At 34.5% G+C, this 18,975-nt stretch overlaps 3 protein-coding genes across 4 annotated transcripts in view; all 3 read left to right on the top strand.

Moving 5' to 3' along the window:
• The window catches only part of LOC145326100 (uncharacterized), a gene marked incomplete in the record, with an annotated part of 253,565 nt that overhangs the window by 197,297 nt on the left and 37,293 nt on the right, over positions 1 to 18,975 (top strand).
• Positions 11,797 to 13,339, top strand: LOC145326102 (uncharacterized). Its single transcript, XM_080169211.1, has 4 exons — positions 11,797 to 11,918; positions 12,146 to 12,462; positions 12,689 to 12,912; positions 13,126 to 13,339. The coding sequence occupies exons 1-4, from the start codon at positions 11,829 to 11,831 to the stop codon at positions 13,266 to 13,268; spliced, it is 774 nt and encodes a 257-aa protein (XP_080025337.1). The 5' UTR covers positions 11,797 to 11,828; the 3' UTR covers positions 13,269 to 13,339.
• Positions 13,492 to 16,711, top strand: LOC145326101 (uncharacterized). 2 transcript variants are annotated; one of them, XR_013881751.1, is made up of 3 exons: positions 13,492 to 14,785; positions 15,196 to 16,209; positions 16,501 to 16,711. XR_013881751.1 is itself a non-coding variant. In XM_080169210.1 (2 exons), exons 1-2 carry the CDS (start codon positions 14,615 to 14,617, stop codon positions 15,820 to 15,822), a joined length of 798 nt encoding a protein of 265 aa, XP_080025336.1. In that variant the 5' UTR covers positions 13,492 to 14,614; the 3' UTR covers positions 15,823 to 16,711. The 2 variants fall into 2 exon arrangements, 1 of the variants encoding a protein (XP_080025336.1); XM_080169210.1 differs by having other exon boundaries at positions 15,196 to 16,711.

Raw genomic sequence — 18,975 nt, forward strand, 5'->3', positions numbered from 1 at the left:
AAAAAAAACTGGTCTTAATCTTATAATTGTACATTTTATATCCGCGGAAAGCTGTTTTTAATACCATGCGAGAAATAACTATTCCGTCTCGATTTTTCAAGGAGGGAGGGGACATTTGACTTTAAATTATACTCCTATACTGGTACCCAAAGTACTCTCCTTTGTTTCTTTATTAGTGTCGAATCAATAATTTTAACCTAAAGAAGGAGTTTTTTTGTTGATCAATATTGAGGAGGAATAGCTATTTATTGTCAATTGTCTTATTCCTTTAAGAGCCCTGGCATCAACCTCATTGCAACAAATTTGTCTACTGAGATGGGTTTTTATAAAAATGCCGCGTTTTTTCGACAATTTTTTAGACATTGATTGATTGAACGAAGACGATATTATTTCAACAGAGTATGCAACTTAAGAATTCAAAATTTTAAAATTATTATTTTAGCCATTTGTATAATGTCTAATACTGCTCTAAAAAGATGCATTAATTAATATATATATGCAGCAAAAATGGATTAAAGATAATTTTTTTTCTTCTATGAAGGCCGTATCAACAAAAGCGAAATAATTAAATAAATAGTTGTATACTCTGTTAAGATTTCGCGAATGCCGCGCTTGTTTCCCAGGTTCTACGAAATACCAGAAAAAAAACTCGTTTTACCAGAAAAGTGGTAAAGCTGGTCAACCTGGTATAATATACCAGTTTCGTGGTAAATTTTACCAGCAAAAATTTTAGCCAAAAAATTAGTCAAATTTTACCATTTTTTTTGTAAAATTTGACGAAACAAAAAAACCCGTTTTTTGTGTTTTAAATAAAAAACAGCTCTTCATAATCAGTTGTAGTACTTTAAAATAATGACTTTTATACAATGAAGCCTAAATTTAAATTTTTTTTTTTTTTTTCAATTTTACCACTTTTGGAAGTTTTACCAAAAATGTGGTCAATTTTACAACTCTATTTTTCAGGTTAAGTCCGAATTTTCGGACTTAGACAAAAAAACACAATTTGGTCAATTTTTACCAAAAAGTTGGTAAAATTTGACAAGGTATTTTTTTAGGCTAAGTCCAGATTTTTGGACTTTGCCAAAAAAAATGAACTTGGTAAAATTTGACCAACTTTTTGGTAAAAATTGACAAGGTAAATTTTTAGGCTAAGTCCAAATTTTTGGACTTTGCCAAAAAAAAAAACTTGGTAAAATTTGACCAACTTTTTGGTAAAAATTGACAAGGTAAATTTTTAGGCTAAGTCCAAATTTTTGGACTTTGCCAAAAAAAAAAACTTGGTAAAATTTGACCAACTTTTTGGTAAAAATTGACAAGGTAAATTTTTAGGCTAAGTCCAAATTTTTGGACTTTGCCAAAAAAAAAAACTTGGTAAAATTTGACCAACTTTTTGGTAAAAATTGACAAGGTAAATTTTTAGGCTAAGTCCAGATTTTTGGACTCTGCCAAAAAAAAAAACTTGGTAAAATTTGACCAACTTTTTGGTAAAAATTGACAAGGTAAATTTTTTGGCTAAGTCCAGATTTTTCCAAACAAACATCCTTCTACTTAATGATAAACATCGCAAATAAAATATAATGAGGAAATATTCAGACCTAATACTTTCCAAACAAAGCATCCTTTTACTCAGCACTATTTGCTTTCGTTATATCGAATATGAAATTAATAAAATATGATGATAATGATTTTATTTAGAATTTATTTCATATTATAACATAACAGGTCATATAGATATTATCCAGGTCAATACTGAAACTACAAAAGATTGGCATCCAAGATAACAACAGTCTACTACTGATGCCTAAATGTCGATTGATAACAGTGCCACCTGGAGAGGTAAATTGTAATGCTGCTTTTATGGAGATTAATGTACTGAAGAACAATCAGGCAAGTCTCCTACCTGGAGGTACTCTGACTATTTGGCTGGAAGTTATAAAACCTGGACCTGAAAGTGCAGTATCCTGTCTCTCTGGTGACCTGGAGAATTGTTTTGAGGATCCAGAGTTTACTGATTGTTTGATAGAAACTAGTACATCCAAATTAAAAGTGCACAAGTTTATACTTGCCTCAAGATCTCCAGTATTTAAGGTAGGTTTTTCCATTCTTACTTGTTAATTAAATTCTTGTCAATATTTTTAGGTAAATTTTTAGGCTAAGTCCAGATTTTTCCAAACAAACATCCTTCTACTTAATGATAAAAATCGCAAATAAAATATAATGATGATAATGATTTTATTTAGAATTTATTTCATATTATAACATAACAGGTCATATAGATATTATCCAGGTCAATACTGAAACTACAAAACTTACTAGTATCGTTTCTGTAAATAACATTTTTTAGAATTTTAGCTTGTGGAATGTTTGGAGCTCTCGAGTAGAACTTAATTAATAAACACCGATTGGGCGGATTGTAATCAATACGCTTTATATGTTAAAGTCAATATTTTTTAGAATTTTAGCTGTGGAATGTTAGGTGTCAACATTGTCGTCATAATAAACACTGATTGTAATCAATACGCTTTATTTAAGTTAATTTTAACTGACTAACAGAATATTCTCTGTTCAACATTGATCGTCATAATAAAACTTATTAGTATCGTTCTGTAAATTATTTGTTAATTTTAACTGACTAACATATTTTAACATATTTTCTCGGTTCAACATTGTCGTTATAATAAATATAATGAAATTTTTTGTATAATCTGTGACTGTTACATGTTGAGATGGAACTCTCGTTGTTCTCCATGGAACTGCAAAGCTCCACGTACTTCAAAACTGGTTCAACTCCAAAATCCTGAAAAAGAATATTCATTTTTAAATTAAGCAATTAAAGGATTAACAAATCAAAAAGGCCTTACAAAAAGGAAAGTTAACGGTTTTGGGAAAATTTCATGGAGAAAGTAGATACAGCTTGTGTATGTGCCTGCTTATTAGAGAAAGTTTAATTCAGTTATCAATACATAACCAGACTGAGAGAAACTAAGAATGTCTTATAACGGGAATTTGGAGTTATGGTATGAATTAAATAGTCGTATGTTAGTACTAAGAGAGAGTCTAGAGATTAGAGCCAGAACTGACAATGTCGAGATCCAGAGGGAGGTTTGTAAGAGGTTATATCAACATGGATGGATTACTACACATCTTAATCGCTGCCGTCCTTCCCCTCTGCTGCCCGCCGCTGCCCAGGCTGCCGAACTGGCAGCTGTTCTTCACGAAGTAAACATGCACGAGGATGAATGTAATGCTGTTTAGATTTTAATAATATCCTGAATGTACTGTTTCAATAATATAAAGTAGTAAAATCTAATTTTAAATAGCTACCTATCTAGTACATTATTTTTATGTATTAACTTTTGTCTAACCAGTTTAATATCTATCTAATAAATTTAATAATAGCTTAATTGTTAATATAATTTAGTATACAGTTTCATAAAGGTAGTTCGATGTGTGTCTGTGTATATTAACTTCATATTTGTTATGCTTGTATACATGGAAACTACCTTTTGGGGCCGAGGTGTTGCCGTAGTTGCGTGTAGGATTATTCCAACTATCTTTTATTACAAATAATTAAACACTTACTTTTAACGGATGAATTTCTGATGGCAACAGCTTCATGTTGGTGCTTAAGAAATGTTCCACGGTCGAATTGCGGTCAGCTTATAATCAGAGAATACACCCAGCTGTGTGCGAAGCTAAACCTGAAAAAGAATATTAATTGAAATATAATTTATATATATTTTTAATATTATTTTACATAAAACACATCTTATAATATCTTTCTATTAAGGGTATAAAACTTCGTTACGCTTAAAACAATCATAAACCTTAAAGGGCGAATATAGGTTGGATATAATATGAGCTTATTTCAAAGGTGCTATTATATAAATTATAATAAATAATTTAAAGATAATGACATATAGCTAATTGTATTAGTCTGTTTACAGCTTATAAAACCTGTCTAACTCAAGATAATATTATGTAATTAGTGTGGTTCCCTAAGAACTCAAACACTCTACCGGTATCACACAAGGCTTCGTAGCAAGGTTGAATTAAAAAGGTTTCGTTAAAGGATAGTCTTAATAACATGGCCTAAAATATCCATGTTCTTATTAAAATTATTTTAACACTTACTTCTATGTAAACCATTCACTAATTGCAGCGCCCATATATTTTCTCACGAATCTGATTCCTGGTTAAGTCTGAAAAACAATATTAATTGAAATATAATTTGTTAATATTTCTATTATTATTTATATATATTAATAGTAGAATACTTTAAATATTAAGAATAGGATAAAAAGTCGTTCTTATATCATATATCAAAAAGGTTTAAAAAATTATAAAACAAACAGTTTATCGAAGTAGCTTAAAACCATGCGTAAGGTCCTAAATTATATTGATTTTTTTATTACATTATTTAAAACTTACTACTAAGTGAGCCCTTCTTTAATTGCAGCGCCCAAATAGTTATTTCTGATGAATCAGTGTTGCTGAACCTGAAAAACAATATTCAATTTAAATATAATTTATTAATATTTCTTACATTCATATATATTAAACCCGGATTATTTAATATTAAGAATAGGATAAAAAGTGTTTCTTAGATCAAATCAAAAAGGTTTAAAAAAGGCTTAAAACAATTATCCTATTATATATATTAATATTGTTCTCTTTTACAACGAAGCTTTTTATTTATTTTAATCTATAGCTGAAACTCAAATTAAAAATAGGATGAGGCCTCGACTTTTCTCTTCCTACTTTAAGTGCCCCTAGAGGCTTCTAAGGGGCATAGCCGCTAGTAAAACTTAAACCGTTAATCGAAGGCAGCCTAAAACCGTACGCTCAAGGTCCTATATTATTAATGTTTTTATATTAAAATTATTTAAACACTTACTTTTACGCAAACCACTCTTTGATTGCAGGGTCCATATACTAACAGCCAAGACTGAAGGTGGACACGTACTTTTTTAAACATCTGACTATCATCTCTTTGATTGCAGGGTCCATATATCAACACTAACAGCCAAGACTGGTAGACATAACATCAAGTATCATGCCAGTATAGCAAGGTACTTTTTTAAACTTCTGAATATATAGCTCTCTAGGAGTTCTTAACTGACATTCATATAAATCTTGTGACATGGACCATCTCCTGTCAATCATACTTGGATATAACACGTATTTTCTCTAAGAGACTTGAACTATAACACTCATTGTTTACAATAGTTTTCAATCGGTATAGCGGCATTCATGCACATGCTCTGTACAGGTATACAACTTTATATTGAAAAATATTTCTTTTATATCCATTGCAATATATTTTTTTATATTTTATCGATGATATTTCATTTAAGTCATTGCCAAAAATATATTACATTCACATTAAAAAAAATTTACATTTATTTAACTTTCGTAACCCTGTTTTCAGATGATAAAATCAACGTGCTGGACAAAGTTGCCAAACTTTAAAAAACACCTTATGTATATAATATCATTTTAATATTTTACCGGTTAATTAATTAAAACTGCATAACTTATATAATTCATGAAATGTTATTATTCGTTGCAATTTTACGATTAAAAATATAACTGTCTTGCAAAGTGTTTTGCCACCTATTCAATCTGTATGTTGGCAACCGTAACTTTCCATCGGCGCAATAATTCAACTGGACTATATGACTACGGTGCATTTTTGTATTTTAGTAATCATTTTTAGTGAAATTACAGTGAATTAAGACGTTAATATGTATCATTCTGTTTTATAATTCAAATTTTATCATTAATTATTGAAAATTCTTTCTAAAATATTCTTCGTATTCGTTTTTTCTCCCATTTTTGGGACTCTTTTTAGCTTACGTAATATACAGGACTTTTTTAAATGTAAAATTAATAAATATATGTCTTGCACCGTAGTATAAACGGATTGTCGCAAATATAGGAGTACAATTATAAGAATGAAACTACTTTTTTGGCCCAGAGGTGCCGGAGGCACTGGCTAAAAATAACTGTTTTTAATCTTATGCTTTTAGATTTTTATATTCGTAGAAAACCATGCATATAATACGATATGCTAGTTACCTAGTTTTTTGGCGTATGAATGAGAACACCTGTTCCTATCCACCGGATTCGAATGAATACGAGCTATTTTTATTTTGTAATTTTTTATTTCTTAAATATTCTACCTTTTCAGATAGTTCTGAATAACAGGCTATTCAAGTTAATCACCTGGGTACGCGTACATCATAATAACAGGTATGGGTGTATATTAGCTGTATAAGATTTATTTTTTTTCTCCTGCTACAAAATTTGTTCTAAATAAATAGGGGGGGGGGGGGGGAAGTTTTGACACATTTGCGTAAACAGGGAGTATAGGCTTTATCTTTGGACTGAGAGTATAGGTTATTAGGGATAAAATCATTCTTATATGATGAATTTTCCCAAGTTTTAATATTTTTTGGATAGGCCTCCAGGTTCCGGAGCTCCAGGCCTTCTCCCCCCCCCCCCTTGTTTAAGGACAAATAAAATACCGGAAAGTTAAAAAACATTAATCACACCCCTCCCAAAAATAAACAAGACAAACAAAATAATCATTCCTCAAATTAGGATGGATCCATACCAATACCACGAGCTGCATGACAGATGGGACGCCCTCATGGTTAGGATGTTGAGACTCTTCTCCAAGCTAAATATTCGAGTTCAAGAAGAATCATGTGGCATTGATGACGCTGTTGAAATAGTAAAACTCTTATACCATCACGGTTGGGTAGAGACACACTTAAAGAAGATTGAACCTATGCCCGAGAATCTCTACGAGAACGAGAGACCCCGCCTGGATGATACCGAGAGACGTGTCATTGACCATGAAGCCGACTGTGCACCTTTCCTCACCAACGTCAGCCCTTTTTTCTAAATAAAACCCAGAGTAACAAGGTAAAAACTACGAAATTATTGCAGGGGTGTATATTCTGCTCCGGGGGGGGGGGGAGGGGAGGGGGAAAAAAGAAATAAGTGGATCAATGATGGAAGTTGCTTCAAATCACATGCTCTTGTTCATGGCTAGTTGTCTTTTGTAGCAGGGGAAAAAATTGTTTTTAACCAAAAAATGTTTCAGAATTCTTTGAGTTTCTTCATTAAAAAACGCTTTAGTTTTCTCATTTTTAATTCAATGTTCTTTCCTTTCAGGGAAGAGAAAGGAGAAGCTAGGAGAAGCCGAGCTCGCCGCCGGCGATTTCATCCAGCCTCCGGATATCCATGCTGAAAGCGAATTTTAATTGTAATTTGTGGCGTTATCCTCTTAGAAAATTTTGTTTGTATTATTTAACTCCCCATCCCCCCCCCCCCCCCAAACTAAATTGCTGGGTTAGGTTAGGCTAGGTTAAGTTATACGGCTAGGTAGAGGCCAGGGGCCGTTTTTCTAGGGGGGGGGGGTATTTCCTAAGAGGATAACATCAATTTGTTCTTTCAGAACATTTACGTTAACCTCTCTTTGATTGCAGCGCCCATATATTTTATAATTAAGTACCCATGGTGACAGTGATCGAGCCCCACTGGTCGTGCAGATATATAATTTCCTGCATATAAACATTAATAAACATTATTTACCCCTAAAGCCGACGATTACGTATGCACGTGTACAGTTTTTTAAGCTTCTGGCTATAGCTCTCTAGGAGATCTTAATTGATATGTTTTATTTTTTGTTTTTGTTTTTTGATATTTTTGTTATGTTGTTTTTTATTATTTATTATTATTTATTTTATAGCAAATTAACAAATTTTCTGGGTTCAACATTGTTGTTATAATAAAACTCCATGCAACTGCAGAATTCTGCAAAAGTCACGACCAGTGGGGCTCGATTATATATGCGTTCGTCGGCTTTTCAGGGAAGGCAGGAAATTTATATAGGTATTATCCAGGTCAGGACTGGAACAAACAAAATTTTATGTATATATTGTATATAGTTATTTTTTTCAAAGTAAAAAAATGTCAGACCAACGCTGGATGACGTATGTATAATTGGATCACAATTTTGATAGGTAAGTTTAATTAATTTTATACACAATCAAAGAATAAATAAGGGTATTTTCTTGTTTGTAACTCTAACTCTTTATTTTGTGAGTTCCTTTGACATTTAATTTTGGTTTCAAAAAGTGTCACTCCCCCCCCCCCCCCCTTTTTTACTTTCTCCTTCTTTCGTTATATGTAAACAAGTAATAACCTTATTATTAATAACCAGGGGTGTATATTCTGCACAAGATTTATTTTTTTTCCCCTGCTACAAATTTTTTTATTTTTTTTCCCCCCCTAGATTTTTCTGAAAAAGTAGGGGGGGAAATAGAAAAATATTTAAAGAACTCTATACTTCATTTATTTTATCCCTCCTACCACACATTTCTTTATTTTTTTTTCACCAAGGAGGGGGGGGGGGGGGAAATGGAAAAAATGTTTTCAGTTTTCTTAATTTTTACATTTTTTTTTCCTCCAACCACTTATTTTTTATTTCCACCCCCCCCCCCCCTGAGCAGGGGATCCCATGCAGAATATACATCCCTGATTATAACATATACTTCTTATTTCAGGAGTTACCTATACACCCCTGTTAGACGTTATTGCAATGGGAGACAATTTGATTGGTACACTCTCTAAAGCTCTACTGAAGCGTATAAGAAGTGGAGATAAGAGGAAAAATGTACAGGTGACTTTTTACAACTAATTATTTCTACATATTTAAGATGAGACCTTACTTTTCATTACTGTACTTAAAGTATAATCTATGCTCGACTTTAATTTCTATTTTTCACTTGCAGTCAGCGCACTATAAACATGCTTGCTCTTACACCAGTATAGTCATATGTACTGTAATCAATTGACACGTGTAGCTTGCCCAAATAACGATCCATAACAACTCCCCTATATTATTTTAAATAAGTAATTCACTAATTATGTAATCTTTTTCCAGTTGCAGCATAAACTGAGGTCCATAAGAAAACTCTTCTGTACTGCAACGAGAACCAGAAAATGGCGCAAGAAACCTCCACAAAGTGAAGACAGTCAGCCATTACTAGAAGAAGAACAGCAGGAGGATTTGATGGATGTGGAATATGAGAACGAAACTGCATCGTCAAAAGGTAACCTACAATATCTGTAATATAAAGTAGAACGATGTCGGTCTGTCTGTTTGTTGTTTGTTTGTCCAAATTCCCACAAACATTGTCTCCCAATTTTTGTTTTTTATTTTCCTTTCAATCTAAATTTCAAACAATTGGTTTGATCAAACGTTAGTTAAGTTTGTCTCAAGATATCCTTGTTCCAGGGGTGTATATTCTACATGGGATCCCTTAACCTAACCCACCTTCACCCACTCTCTACATTTATCTACTTTTTCTGGAATTTTTAATTTTTTAACTTTCTAATTTGACTAGTTTTTCTTTACGGCATTATCCTTATACTAAAGTAACAGGATGTCTGTGTGTCTGTTCAAAAGGATCTTGCTAACCGCTGAACCGATTGGGTTCTCCTTTACAGGGTACCTTCACATAGGTCCCGGGAAGGTTTATAACTATAAAACACCATATTTAACATCGTATTTTTTTAGGTAAAGTTTGTACAGGCTGCAATACCAACTTCACAAAGGAAACCGAAAGTATATGTTATCAATGCTACGCAAACCAAGTTTTGGAGCGATTAAATAACAATCCTGAAGAAACAAACTACATTAATATTGTTGTAGACAATATTAACAACAATAATACCAACGATAATAATGATGCAGACAATGACAGCATTCAAGATGCCGAGGACTGGGAACACGTCGAATTGTTTGATATACCTGAAGATGATTTTGACCCAGATGATGACGATGACCCTGATGACGAACCTGATGGCGAACCTGATGGCGAACCTGATGGCGATCATGACGGGGATCCCTTCAAACATCTTACAGAACTTGAGAAAGAAATTGTTAATGATTTCAGAAGCGTTTGTGTTCTAGACAACCCCATCTCTCACAACAAAGTTAGAATCATCCTGGCAATTCTGAAACGCTCGTGTATTTTCAAATTTCCGTCATATAATACATTATTCAAACCCAAATACAAAGTTGAAATCAAAGAAAACAAATATAATCCTACAAATGCTCCTGGTTCACTGATTGAGTGCAGGTATGTTTATATACGATTTAGAAAGCGTAGCATTTCTATAATCATTACCAGAATTTCCGTACGTCCATTTTAAACATGTCGATTTTTCTCCTTTTTTAACAACAAACTTTCAAGTGTTCTAATTATCAGTTTGATCATTCTTTGGTATATTGCTTCCTGCGACAACTTGAGAACAATATTATAAGCTATTATTAGTTAAAAATATATTTCTTTTTCCAGATTCCCTACCTATGAGATCCTCCAAGACGCCATCACAGACTTTAAACGGTTGAATGGACAACAGGCCGTTGATGATCATATAACTTTTGACATCTCGGGCGACGGAGTGAAAGCAGCTCAGGGATCTCATATCTCCTATTATACTGTCTGGATTAGGTAAGTAATTAATATATTGTGGATTTGAAAGGGTTGGGTTGGGATAAAGTTCTTTTCATATACAGCATGACCCTCGAAAAAATATTTTTTAGGAATGGCACCCTATATTTCAAAGGATATCGAAATATTTGTTTTACATCAATTGACAGCCCAGATTTTTAAAGCCAAAGTTTAGGAAACCATTCAATAAAGAAATAAAAAAGAAAACTAAGTTTACAATTGATACTTTTTTCTATTGCATACATATATAAAAATCTGTCTTACTGTATACCAGGACTTAATTAATACCATAAGTAAACCTAGTTTTTACCACTTTTACGGTAAAATTTTACCAGCCTTTACGTTTTATAAATCAGTAACTACAATTTTAATTCTAAGTTATTAAATGCTATTATTATTAATTCTTCTTTATTATTTCAGGTTATTCTTCAACAAGGATTTCAGTGTTATATTGCCAGTCAGCATATTTGAGAAGACGAGGAGGCGTCCCTACAGTTACAACTTTCTGGATAATGTTACCCGATTCATCAACAAACTAATTCAAGAAGGATTACCTGGACATACCTTTCAATGTAGAACCATCATCCACGATGCCGTTGCGAGAGCCGATGTATTCGGCATTCTTGGCCATGGATCAAAAAATGGATGCCCACACTGTGACCTTCCAGGGATGGCTTTTTCACAGACTTATCTCCGTCAAAAGAACTTGGTATTGTTCGAATCAATGAATGTATTTTACCCCAGTGACAGTCAAAATATGGGTACGCCGAGGTCTGACGAGAAATTCCGCAAGTTAGAGGAAAATAATCAGAACATGAAAACCAGTTTTTCTGAGCTTGACCCGAGCTTGGATTTAATACAAGATACCCCCAGTGATCCGATGCACGCGTTGCACCTGGGCTATGTAAAGAAAGTGATGACGTACCTGAAGAAAGGACGTAATAGTTATCCAGAATTGGAAGAAGAAGACTTAGTTCAAATGGAGAGAATTACAGGGATGTACTGCATTTGACTAAAGAAATGACGCGTAAAATAGGTGTTTTCTTCGCGCATTTCTCGGCACTGCGATAAAATTCTGCATTTTTAGATTTATGTCTATTACACATTATTTGTACGCCTTGTTATGCCGCTTAAAAGAGTGTTAGTTTGAAAAGTTTAAAGAACTTAAATTTTGAAAATTTTCTCCTTATCACCCATATTTTACCATGAACTGCAGTAACTCCAATTATAGATGAAATCAACGATCAATTGAAGCTTGTTAGCGATTTTGATCGCGTTCCCCGTACGTCCATCATGCGCCTGACAGAGAAGAAGCTAGCCCTCAATTTGAAAAGTTCTGAATTCAAAGTACTGGGCTTTTACCATATGATATTTTATGCAGAGGTAGGTTTTTACCATATTATAATCTTTTTAGAATTTAAAGCTTATTTCAGTTTCATTATATTGTATAGCAATAACATTCTTTTTAAATTTGCGCACGTGTGCTATATTATATATATATTTCTATTGAGGAGGGTGGACTTCCAATAAGTATATAGGGCGAAGCCCCTAGAGGCTAGGGGCGAAAGAGCTAGTTTTCCCTTAAATTATTACAATGTTTTTTTTTCCAGTTGGCAAATCTTAAAGATGAACAACGTCTGATATGCAAGTTTTTATTCCACATATTGCGCTGTCTCGAAGAGCATATAACAACTGAACGTGTGGCTGAGCTCAAGACCATGATAATGGTCCTGAACTCAAAATTGGCGGAGATGTACGGCGAATCGTGCTTGAGTTACAATACTCACATGCTTTACCATATGCCGGAACATGTCCGCCGGTTTGGACCATCCATGGCGTTCAGTTGTTATGCTTTCGAAAGTGCCAATCATGTGATTGCAACTTACATCCGAGGATATAATTTTGGCCTTAAAGAGGTTTCAAACAGGTAATACTATTTTTTTTTAGTTGAGTTCCTTTGACTTTTAGTTTTGGTTTCAAGAAGTGTCACTTCTCCCCCCCCCCCCACTCTTTACAAATTTTAATGTAATTTTTAAAAATGTAACATAACTTTCTTTCCGTGTATTGCTGATCAAACACTTAAGCTATAACGATTTCACCAGCAACATACCTTTCCGTTTAACAGCCATTAATGACATAAATGACATATTTAGATTGTTGATATTTCACACAGTGAAACCGTACATAAATGAAAAGCTGGCTGTCAGGGGAAAAAGGAATGCCAACAAACGAAAGTTCGAAAGAAATCAATTCTATACAGACTGCCAAGACCTCTACTTTGTCCCAGACTGCCGTCGTGATAAAACAGTATGGTTGGTCCACAAAGTGAGGACATTTTTTCCGGCATACACCTTTCCTGAAGATTCCAGAATAATAGGTAGGGGTGTATATTTTGCACATGATTAATTGTTGTATAGAAATATTTCATGAACTATACATTTCATCTAATTCCTTTTTAACCTACCACAATTTATTTGTAATTCTTTATCATGCCAGGAGGAGAGTGTGGTAAAGGGGGGAGGGGGGGTCTAGGAAATATGAATTAAGTTTTATGGTTTTAAACACTGAAAATATACACCCCTGGTATTAGGAGTAGGCAAGACTGACGATCCCGAAGACTATAGCCATCCTCCAACAGAACTAGCCTCCAACCTACTGAAGTACAGAGTAGCACATATCTCCGTACACCTGTTGCATCAAGATGTCTCCATCGTAATTCCTATCGGAATTTAATTTTGTACATTGAAAGCAGAGAAAGGGGGGGGGGGGGAAATGACACTTTTTGAAACCAAAACTAAAAGTTCCATATTGTACCCTTATAAAACAACTGCCATGCAAAATTACAGATCTGTAACTGTTTCTTTAGTTCAGTTCCTTTGACTTTTAGTTTTGGTTTCAAAAAGTGTCACTTCCCCCCCCCCCCCCCCCCCCCTTTTGTTATAATATGTATGTAAAATGTTGTAAAATTCAACTGAAGGCCCTTCCCTCTTTATTTGGAATTTATGTGAAATGTACTTTAAAATATTTTTTCATTAAAATTATTTTTTATAGCTAATTTTAAAAAAGGCATTTCAACTAAATTTAGCAAAACCCTACCTTTTTGGCCATCGATGGGTATGAAGTTAAAGTGTTATAAGTCTAGTCTGTAATTTGAAAGAGTACATGTTTGCAATTTAATTTAATTTTACATAAAATTTTAATTTCTGTCTACACATTTCAGATTTAAAACTATGCAAATTGCCCATGCCAACGACCTGGATCCAACAGCGTAACTTCGACTGGCAATTGATCAAGCTAGATCCCAAAATGACGAGGACTGGAAAGAGTGCTAGTTCTGTAAAGGTAAAAATTATATTTAAGGCCTAATTTACTATTGTACAAATTGCTGCTACCCTTCGCTCTTAAAACTTATAAATTCGCATGTTACCGGATCGAAAGGAAAACCTTATCGGTTCATGCTTAACAGACCACAAAAGATTATTGACCAAGTATAATTATTTATTAATTTTCCACAGTGTGTTTAACATTTGATATTAGTAATTAAAATTCTAGGGGCGTAGCCACTGCTATCTAATATCTTTTTATGCATTGTAAATACAACAATTATTTCTTGTTTTAGAACAACAAGCCTACTGGAGGTGGCAAACCTAATTTAAGTGCCAGAGGTGGAAGTGCCAAAGCTCCAAGTGCCAAAACTGGAAGCAACAAATCTACTGGAGGTGGCAAAGGTACAACAGCAAAGGTAGGATTTTAAGTTTTATTGTTATCGGTTTTTGGTTTGTTGGTGTTTTGTTGTTAAACTAAACTTACTAACATGATGTCTGTTTGTGGGTTTGTACCAACAAATCTCGTTAACCGTTGAACAAATTGGGTCCCTCTAACCATATAACTTAACCTAGCCTAACCTAACACAGTCATTTTGTCGGGAGAGGGGGGGGGGGAGGGTAAAGTTTTAAAAAATAGAAGAAAAAAATTAGGATAATGCCGGTGTTGTTTAAAACTATAATCCTCGGTAAGTAATGCTTTACAATAATTATCTATATTATTTTTAGAACACAACTAGAACCCCAACATCTCCAATGAGGCCAATAAATATTACCCCACCTCCATCTCCACGGGCACGGCACCACTCCGCGAGTCAACGGACCGCGAGAGTTGTAGTTCCTCCTGCAACATCATCACGATCCCAGTCCCAGTCATCACGACCCCAGGGATCATCTGGCCCTTCTGGTGAGATGGAAGAAAGCGAGGTATTATTTTTATTTCATTTTGTCATCCAGAGGATACAAATTACAATTATTTAGGATATATATCGACTTAGCCTGGAAAAAATAACTTGTAAGATTTGACTAAATTTTTGGTAAACATTGACCAATAAAAATTTACCTTGTAAATTTTTACAAACAAGTTGGTCAAATTTTACCAAGTTGATTTTTTGGTCAAAGTCCAAAAATCTGGACTTAGCCTAAAAATTTACCTTGTCAATTTTTACCAAAAAGTTGGTCAAATTTTACCAAGTTTTTTTGTTTGTCAAAGTCCAAAAATGATGGAAGATGCTTAGGATCACTTGCTCTTGTTTGTGGATAGTCTTCTTTTCTACCACATAGTTTTTAAAATACCAAGACTTGAAAATATGTGGTTTAATATGTTTCATTTTAAGGATTTGTTCACCGGGGCCGTTATGAACCAAATTCAGAACCAATTTCAGCAGCTACGTACTTTCTTGACCTCACAAATGAAAAATCAATTAGAGCCCATTAATGCGTCCATCAGAAACTTGGTAAACAAAACGTCCACAAACCATGAGTTAGTGAAGAATGAAATCAAAGACCTGCAAGACAGTGTATCAAGAGATATGGCTGAAAATACTAAAACCCTGAAAACAGAAATGAAGAAAACCGGCCAAATTGTGGAAACCTTGGTGACTGATCTAAGAAGACTGACCAATGTGGATGAGCTTGATGAGGAGGAGGCGAATAAAGGGCCTAGTGAGAATCAGGATGTTGTCGTGGACCAGATTTTCTCACCAGATTTTTACAGAGAAAGAATAAAGAACCATGACCCCTTGGAAAAAGATGGTTATATGAGAAGAGAAGAAATTATCTTTTTCATCCAAAATTTCGAAGACTCACTGAAAGTGGATATAGGCTGGCAAACCTTACTGAAAGTATGCCGCGACATCATAACCTTCCTGTATGTCGTGTTCGAGCAGTTCACCTTTGACGCCCGCATCACAGCTGCCTTTTGGACTGCTCCGGAAGTTATTGATGACGAAACTGGTAAGTAAATATTATTTTGTAAATTTGACATGATGAGAAAACGTTTAAAACAGGGAGAAGGGAGGTGGGGGCAAGGGAAATAAACCGAATAAAAGGGGCATTCCTATTCTTGCTAGCAGGTGACCATGTACAATAATCTTTTTATATATATATTTTATTTGTGAAAATAAATCTTGTGCAGAATATACACCCCTGGTACAATAATAAACATGTACCTATGCAGAGTTAATTGAAAATTTCATTATTATTTCAGTGGATCGTTTCTTGGATCATTGTAAGTTAGTGCTTAACGAGACGTACCTAGATGAAGCTATCCCACCAAATTTGTGGAGAACAGGAACCTATGTGTCTTCAAGCGACCTTTTTCTAGTGAGGAACCACATACAAGCTTGTAGGTAATTCAATTATTTATCGCATCTATTCCGCGTCTATTAAATGTGAAAGTGGTAGTTTTACAAAATGCATTTCAATGTTCTTTAGTTAAAAAAGTAGTTTCACGAAATGTTAACTGCATATTGTATTCTTGTTAAATTGTTAAACTACATTTCTATGGCATATGTTTCAAAGAATTTCAATTTTGTACCATGTATTTTTTTATGTGGCAAGACTTTTAGTTCATCTTTTCTTGATATATGTTATATGTTATATATTGAGACTGTTTTGATATAAACCCTTTTTTTATCTAGGTTCTTGCGCAATTTCGAACACACTTTTAAAGAGGACGCGACTGGTTTTTGTGAAAATAAGAAGAGGGCCCAAGATTATATGCTTGCTAATGAGGATCCTGTCTGCTGGAGGCTATTTCGAGGGCTGGTAACGCGAAAACAAGAACGCGCATTGTCAACCCCAAACTACACGTATGAACAGGTTTTTGAAATCAAGCCAAGGAAGGAGACAAGCAATAAGAATGGCAAGAAAGACAAGAAAGACAAGAAAGACAAGAAAGACAAGAAGGAAAAGGCACAGAAACGATCAGCCTTACAGATGTGTGAATTTTATCTGGCCCCTGCAGAGATACAAAGAATTAAGCGGCGTATTAAACCGAAGACAATCACAACTTCAACACCAGGTGTTACAGCCGAAGACAGGAAATTTTACCACATGTTAGGTGCCCACTCAATGGGTTGCTTACCCCACGAAGTTCAAGGAAAGAACCCGATTTACTTGAGAATAAACAATGACAGGTCGAGAAATTCATTTCAGATCAAAGATTATGCAGACATGGCAAAGAACCCCAAGCAATTTTTCAAGACAGTCCATAGTAATAAGAAGGTTATACAAAGAGCTGTAATGTATTATTCGTACGCCACAACCAATTTGAAACCAGAAATGAGTGAAGAACAGACAAAGATTCACAATGCCAGTGAGAAAGCAACTAGAATTTCAAGAAATAGAAAGATGAATGCTGCTGATGAATCCACTGCTGATGATTGCACTGCTGATGATTCCACTGCTGATGATTCCACTGCTGATGTATCCACTGATGGTGAAGACAATGAGGGGGGAGGCAATGCTGTTGAAGACAATGAAGCTGAAGGCAATGCTGTTGAAGAAAATGGTATGGAAAACATTGCTGATGAAGAAAGCAACAATGGTGAGGAGCTTGTAATTGATGACGGAGCCGACGACGTTGAAATGAATTCAAATGATGATCAGATTGGGAATGACTTACCCGCGGAGAATCCAGCAGTAACTCCAGAACCAGTAAAGCACCCAGTAAAGCCACGTAGGTTATATGAAGATCCAATTGTCAACAGCCAGTCCAATAATAAACCCAAAGTAAATGTATTTAAAAACATCACAAGCTCCAAAAGGAAGAAGCATGGAAAGGGCTCGAAAAAGTCGAAGAAGATAATTATTTCTGAAACAGACGATGAGGGCCAAAATGTGGGAAATCTTGATGATACAGTCCCAATGCAAGATGATGAACAACCACCAAACTTTCCACCACTGCAAAGACAGAAAGAATTTTATGGACGAAATAATTCAATCACAGGTACATATTTGTTGAACATTAATTATTATTTATAAGTTTTATCTTTCCTCGTATTGTGTATATACTGCACAAGATTTTTTTTCCTCTGCTACTAATTTTTTTTAAATTTTTCTTCCCCCCCCCCTAGTTTTTTTTCACCAAGTAGGGGGAAAATTGAAAAATATTTAAAGAACTCTATGATTTATTTATTCTATCCCTCCTACAACACATTTCCTTTTAAAATTTTTTTTTCAACCAAGTAGGGGGGGTGGGGGGGTGGAAAAATGTTTTCAGTACTTGCTTTTTGTTTGGAAACGTATAAAATTAATGTATAAATTAATTATTTACAGGCAACAGTAACGAGAGACAGGTGACTGGAAAGGCAACAAGTGTCGTGGAGGAAAGCAGCAGTGATGAGAATGATGAGGATGCCGAAGGTATTGTTATTTATAGTTTGAAAAACGTAGGAACTGTATCACCTAAATTTAAGTTTATTAATATTTTAGTTGAGAAGTAGTCTTAGATAAAAACCCTGTGGATTAATTTTGTTTTAAGGGAAACTTCGTACAGGCCCTGACAGGGTTTTAGGCTAAAATTTGTATGGGCGCAGCCGCTATCTATAATACTAAGTAGCTTAATGTCTGTCCGGCCGTCAGAAGCTTAAGATCTCAGTAACCACTGAATCGATCGAGGTTACGGTAAAATTTTACCACCTTTTAAATCGTATAGGCTGGTAAAATTTTACCATAAAAGTGGTAAAAACTAGGTTTTTTATGGTATTAATTGTATCCTGGAGATCGGATTCTACTCTTCTGTGTATTGGTCCTGCGGTGATTTTAAGCTATTTCCTTGGAGGGGGGGGGGGGGGGGGTTGGGTAACATTTATACTATTTGAAATAATGACTATAATAATTATTTAGATGATGTGGCGATCATTCCAAAGAACCGGGAGCGAAGGCAAACCGCATTGGAAGCCGAAGCAAAAACCAAGAAAAGTTTACAGCTGGACAATGAACCATCATTCGAGGTGGATAACGAAGATGACGGAAACCAGAGTGACGAAATTGTGGAGGTTGAGGACAATGAGGGCAAGAATGACGGCAATGCAAGTAAGGAAATTCGGATACATCCATGTGGAATAATATTACCCAAACTTGCCATTATAATTCACAACCACACGGGTCAT

Source organism: Acartia tonsa, chromosome 8 (assembly GCF_053477335.1).
Source record: "Acartia tonsa isolate MP-2025a chromosome 8, ASM5347733v1, whole genome shotgun sequence".
In the NCBI taxonomy this organism is placed as follows: domain Eukaryota; kingdom Metazoa; phylum Arthropoda; class Copepoda; order Calanoida; family Acartiidae; genus Acartia; species Acartia tonsa.

Coding starts and splice junctions, on each gene's coding strand:
- LOC145326102 (XM_080169211.1), top strand. CDS start 11,829: ATGCGCCTGACAGAGAAGAAGCTAGCCCTCAATTTGAAAAGTTCTGAA. Junction 11,919..12,145: donor ATATGATATTTTATGCAGAG/GTAGGTTTTTAC, acceptor TTTTTTTTCCAG/TTGGCAAATCTTAAAGATGA. Junction 12,463..12,688: donor CTTAAAGAGGTTTCAAACAG/GTAATACTATTT, acceptor TGACATATTTAG/ATTGTTGATATTTCACACAG.
- LOC145326101 (XM_080169210.1), top strand. CDS start 14,615: ATGAGGCCAATAAATATTACCCCACCTCCATCTCCACGGGCACGGCAC. Junction 14,786..15,195: donor GTGAGATGGAAGAAAGCGAG/GTATTATTTTTA, acceptor TTTCATTTTAAG/GATTTGTTCACCGGGGCCGT.